This window comes from Cynara cardunculus (assembly GCF_001531365.2).
Source record: "Cynara cardunculus var. scolymus isolate 2C chromosome LG 2, CcrdV1, whole genome shotgun sequence".
NCBI lineage: Eukaryota > Viridiplantae > Streptophyta > Magnoliopsida > Asterales > Asteraceae > Cynara > Cynara cardunculus.
In genome coordinates this window covers 57,993,272-57,999,769 of record NC_037529.1, presented here as the reverse complement: position 1 = coordinate 57,999,769, position 6,498 = coordinate 57,993,272, and the positions used below count along the sequence as shown (strand labels likewise).

The 6,498-nt window shown below is 34.5% G+C and overlaps 1 protein-coding gene across 1 annotated transcript; it reads right to left on the bottom strand.

Moving 5' to 3' along the window:
- Positions 1-2,817: 2,817 nt before the first annotated feature.
- Positions 2,818-5,744, bottom strand: LOC112506718 (60S ribosomal protein L3-like). The gene is made up of 5 exons (XM_025110957.1): positions 5,587-5,744; positions 4,574-4,684; positions 3,996-4,300; positions 3,320-3,729; positions 2,818-3,243 (listed from the first exon to the last, which is right to left on the bottom strand). Exons 1-5 carry the CDS (start codon positions 5,669-5,671, stop codon positions 2,985-2,987), a joined length of 1,170 nt encoding a protein of 389 aa, XP_024966725.1. The 5' UTR covers positions 5,672-5,744; the 3' UTR covers positions 2,818-2,984.
- Between the last annotated feature and the right edge of the window lie 754 nt (positions 5,745-6,498).

Genomic DNA, 6,498 nt, shown 5'->3' with positions numbered 1-6,498 from the left:
TTAAAGAAATTACACGAAAACAATAACTTTTAAATAGTTAATTTGATACTAATATTAATATATTTATTTTTTAAAATTTTATGATATTTTCAAATTTATATTTTATTCAAAAATAAAAATATTATTCATTTCTTAAACCACATAAAAATCGTATTAAAACATTTACAGAGACGGAATAAAGTATAACATTAAAGTCGAGATATATCTCGTTGTATTAGTTTAAAAAAAAAAGAGTAAACTTGGTCCATGTAGTTTTTCAAAAATAACATTTCTTGTCCTTGTAGTTTTAAAGGTGATAACTCTCATTTTTAGAGTTATTTATTACTTTTTCCTATGCTTTTATATCATTTTATTTACCCAATTTGCTTATATATCTTTCATTTTGTCTAAGGAGCCGTTCACCCAAATGATTACTCGGTAAATGCTTAGCAGTAGTAATCAACATTATAATTTATTTTTATCGGATAAGATTGTAATACATCAAAACGGTATCTTATGCAACAATTTACCCGGTAAGCACTTATCCGGGTAAGAGTTGTCACCCTCACTTACTGTTTAAGACTCTCCATCATAATCAACGCTCTTACCATGTAAGATTCTTGGCCCTCGCCATGTTAATCCGGTGAGGAAAATTGTCCGGTAAACACTTACCGAATAAGCGTTTAGTAAACGACCCCTAAGTTGCTCTTAAGAGGTGATGAATTATCAATTATTGATTTTTGTGCTAAAAATGATGTTATTATTGATAGGGGGCATTATTTTCCCACTATGGACATTTATGGTGCTACTTTTGGACAATAAAATGCTTTGCTATTATCTGTTTTATGGGAACAATATTTTGAAGATTTGAATTTATCTGAAGATCTCTAGAAAATGGGATATATAATGATCACCTTTTGTACTGAATGATTAAAAGAATATTACATCCATTGGACAAATACCACAACCTTTTCATATAAACGAGGCATGGCACACGTATTAAAGATCATCTCATTTCCAACCAAGAGCTACAATCTGAGTGCCATTCTCAAGCATTTATTCTTGTGCTTGGAGATTTTTTTAATGTAGAATTTAATTTCTATATTCTAATTTTTTGTCCGCAATTTGCCCTCTGTGACCTAGCTATTACTTTTATTTTAATGCAAATATTTTTCATTTATTTATTTATCATGTCTTTTATTTCTAGTATTAGCTAATCACCTAATTGGGTGTGGGTGTGAATCAAACTTAAGGTTAATAGCCAACAGGTGTTGTCATCGTTGCTAATTCTTAACCTTGGTTACTTGAGTCGGGATTTAAATTAATGCGAATAATCGATCATTTTGAAGTGTTAATATTAGATTTTATAACTAGAGATTGACGAATTCGAAATACGACTTAAGTGATGTACAAAGATTTGAGAGAGTCTTTGATAATCACGTAGATATACGAGTTTTTTATGATTTACTAAGGTTCAAAGTTTAGTCGAGTTTTACATCACAAAGGGATTTGGGTATAAATCTTTATACTAATCGAACTTGATTTTCATATATCAAACTTAGTTAAATCGCCAAGATTACAAATCAACAGATTGTGGACACTTTGTAGGCACAGTCTATAAAGATTCACTTTCGAGAGATGGAGGTATTTATATACAATAATGTGATTCACAAAGTATCTGACCATTTTGTTACTATGTATGCCTTAAGGAAAACTTACGACCATAGTCATCTTTTAATCATAAGTATATTTGGTCTTTCATGAATTTCAACCCACAAAAACTTGATTTTTCTTACAACTCAAACGTGTTCAAGAAGTTCATGGAACTCTAAGATTCTCAATAGTCTATTTCTATGAAACGATCTTGGTACTATACCACTTTATTACTTGTAGTGATCATGGTATCGACGTGCATTTGCACCGGCGCTTTGGGGACTTCCTGTCCACTGTTGAACACATACGATCATAACTATCAAGTTTTTGGCACAGCTGTCGAAGACTGGCTTGATTTTTACCCTGAAATATTGACTTTCATTTGGGGCTTGGTCGCTTGTTTCATTTTCCAAAGCACCTTTCATGTTGTATCATGTATGTCACGGCTACAACACAGTGAACTTTTACCTCTCGATCTTAAAATTGAACAGACATTAAATAGAAGAAGAAGAGGTGGAAATAATCGGCAAAACCATAATTTAAATAGAACCATGGAGGATAATCCACCAGCTCCTCCTCCGGAAACCACGATTAAAATTGCCGATGATAAAGATAGAGGAAAATAGAACTATGCAACACCCTAATTCAGTAATTTGGATTTGGGGATCTGCAAGCCCAACATGATTGCAACACATGTTGAACCAAAGCAGATAATGATTCAAACGATCTAATCAATGGGTCAGTTTAGGGGATTACCATATGAAGATATGCAGTCTCATTTAAATGCACAAATTATGGGCTTAACTAAATTAGTTAAAAACAATTCGAATTTAAATGGGAAAAAAAAATCAAATGCAAACCATAATGTCTAATTCTCCCATGAATAAATCTTGTATTTTTTGTGGTAAGTGTCATTCTTATGAAAGTTGTCTTGGTAACCCAGTCTTGATGATTCTCTCCCACATATAATCCATATTGGCGAAACCAATTTGGGTTATATGATAAATTACATGTCATGGTTTGAATATACAAAATAATAATTAAAAGAAAAATAAATAAATATTAGAGACGGCTAAATCAAGTAATGAATAGGTTTTAGGATGTATATAGTCCTAATAAAAGGCTTAACTGGTCTCAATTCCCCTCCCCCACATAGAGAAAAGAAATAGCAAATGATTCTAAACATGCTGCACAAGTGCAGGAGTCAAAACTGTGAAATTATTTAAACATGCAAATTCCAGCAACAAAACCAAACAAACTTCAAGTTCTTAATCGGAAAACCAAAATCTCTTCAAGCCATGGTCTGTATGAATGACAAAACATGACCAAACAAAATTCCATCTAAATCTTTATCATGCTTTTGTTCGTCCATAGAACTTGGACTTCTCATCAGCAGTCTGGAAACGACCATGCCCAAACTTGGAGGATGTGTCGATGAACTTCAGCTTGATCTCTTCCAATGCAAGCCTCGATGTCTGGTTCAACAACGACTGTCTCAACGTCACCACACGCTTCTTSGGTCCCACACAGCACCCCTTTATCATCAGAAAGTCATCCTTCACCACCCCATAGTGTGGGAACCCTCCCATTGGGGTTATATCYTTCTCMGTCCTACAAATATCCACCCACCATTACASCTGCTGCCTAATTTATAAACTAAAACAAAACATCWTCGAACRAAACAAACCTGTCGTATTCAGTGATTGCAGAATGGGACTCCTGGCCAGCCTTCCCGAGCTTGTAAATCTTCTTATTCATTTCAGTCCGGTGATGRTAACCATTCTGTCCAGCTCTTGCAACRGTGAAWGAAACCCTAGCAGGATGCCAKGCTCCGATACAAGCRACCTTCCGCAGCCCACGATGGGTCTTGCGAGGTAGACGGGTCACGCCCCAACGGGTCACCACACCTTCATAACCCTTACCCTTGGTCACACCAATGATGTCAATCATTTCATCTTTCCCAAAAACAGCATCAATGGGGATCTGCTTCTCAAAAAAGTTGTAGCCAAAATCAACTTTTTGTGCCACATTGCCACCGTTCACTTGAATCTCCATCAGATGGGCCTTCTTCTGCTTAAGACCTTTCATCTTTCGGATCTGGTTAAAACACATTCCATAATGTAAATAAGAGTGTGCACAATGGATGTTCTTCAACAGGTTCTTACACTCGCTACTGGTTCTTGCCTAGTCACAGCTGCTTGTAAAAAACAGGTGCTTTAAAAAAGAACCCTTTTACTGTCTATCTTTTTTACCAGTTTATTGTATTTTCTTTTAATATATATATAACATATATATTGATGTCTTTCATCTTTTTGTTTCCAGAACACAAATTCAATGAAATTTGATCAAGTAAATAATAGTACCTGTGTGTGGGCAAGCACACGGATGACATTGCAGTATTTCTTCATCTTCTCCAACTGGGACTGAATGTCCTTCTTCCCTGGCTCGGTTTCATACTTCAATGAGTATTTGGCAAAAGCTTTCTTCTTTGATTTGCACCAGTTCTTGTAAAATCTCCTCTTGATATCCTCACTCAGATGCTGAGCCCAAACAGTATTGAGACTGCGGAGGCCCCGTGGGGTCTTGACATAACCCACCAATCCTACCACCACCATCGGGGGTGTCTCAATAATCGTCACTGCTTCACATGTCTCTTTCTTGTGAAGTTCTATGGAGAAAAACCAAAATAGAATTATGACTTGGCAAATACAATGGTGGACATTAGATTACTCCCAGTCTCTACCGAAAATAAAAAGGTAAAATTAGGGGAAAGAAAATACTAAACATACAAACCAAGACACTGTACAAGACTAATGAACTAACATGCGCCTACTATCCAGATATTTAAGGCTCTTCTATAAAATTATTATAAGAAATGAAGAGCAAAATTGTTCTCCCAAATAGTTAAGATGAAAAAAGTAAACAAATAGAAAGAACTCACTTGATCCAGGCTTCTCAACTTCTCTGACAATGTGGGTCATCCCAGCTTTGTATCCCAAGAAGGCAGTTAGTCTGCAAGGTTTGGCAGAATCATCCTTGGGGAATGCCTTCACTGCAAAAACCAAAACAAATACACCATAAGCACAGCATACTATGCAACAGTAACCATTTTATCTTAACTAGAAAGCAAATAAGTTCAGATAGAGGGTTAAACAACAAATTATTACCAACAACGTAAAACAATGAAAGTGAAAAGAACTGCCTCAAAAACTTTTGAGGGAGTGTTCTATCCAAAAAGTTTGATCAAGAATACCAAAAAAAAAATAAAAACAAAAAATTATGCAGTCCAACATATACGTGCATAACTACAATACAACAAAGCATTTGACCTAAAACATGCCAGAACAAAGAACACATGTAACAGATTCATAACATAAACCATAGCAAAATAACTGTACATGTTTACAGATGGTTTCATAATTTGGTTCATACTTTAGAACAGGAGGTGTTGGCACTAAGATATGGCATCTCTATGCAATAACATCTATAAGCACGAAGTTGAATAGTCAATCATGCTATTACTGGAGGGCCAAAAACAACAATCACCAACCAATTGTACCATCTTCCAAAGTTTGTCGGATATGAAGCAGGAAACTTGAAGGCATATGAATGGATACTTCCAGGAAACAGTCTGAAAGAAATCCTCGTTTTATTTGATTGGATGCAAAGTAACAAAGAAAACAAAACCACAACAGGAATGGCATCCAACAATAATAGATACAAGTTACAAATACAGAGTTGAAACAGCCAAATAAATACAAAGCAAGAATGTTCAAACAGTTGACAACCTATAGCTAAAAGTAGACAATCAGAACACAAGAAACAAATACAAGCAATTGGCATTAACTGGAAGAACTGGCACATAAATAAGAAATGGCATACAAATGATACATGCATCAAGGACAACTCATTCCATAGATTTAAAGAAAAAGACAGGCAAAATAAAACTAAAACCTTTTCCTCTGTGACGAGCAGCCCTTTTCCGAGGGAGAAAGCCCAATGAGCCATGTCTGGGATGCTCAAATTTGCGATGAGACATGCTACCTAGCTTGTTATATATCTGCAAAACTCATAAGTTCATTCCCAAGTATTCACAGAAGAAAACATAGCAATTTAAAAAACTAAAATTTACATGGCTATAGGTATATGTGCATATATAATTAGATATAGGCACATCTTGAAAAATATTAATTTCACCATCTACGACATCTCTTTAGCACATAATCCGTGCTAACAAAATTAAATCACAACAAAATTGAGAAAAACTAAAAGTTGGCTTTTATTTGGACATCAATTATCGCATGCATAAATATTACTAAAAATGAAGGAAGTAAAAGAGATTATCATAAAAACACTGGCAAGAGTCAAATTTTAAATACTGAAGAGTCGCACAAACTTGAAGTTTGGTTTTTATGCTTTATATTTTAATAAACTTGTAATGAATTAAAGCAAAAGAATATTTATTTGATAATTTAGATTATCAGAGAAAATAGAGACACAATTGACTGGCTGCATATGGAATTAACCCCATTATGTGATGATGAAAAGAAAAGCTCCAATACCAAAGGCCTATGACAAAGATTTATGCCAATTCTCAAGCTCATTAGTGTTTCTTACCAATTACCCAAATTGGGAATTGGCAAACGAGCGCTGTTGAGATTCCAGCCTTGATTACTTGTATGTTGGAGTACATTTCATTCACCATACACATTGGGGAAAAACCAAAATGCAAAAGTTTAAACAAAAATTAAAAATCCAAATTTGAAGAGAACATATAAATCGATGATATTTGCAAACAAAAATTATGACAAATCCAAATTTGAAGAAACATACAAACAAAGAAAAAGCTTATCATAAAAGGAACAT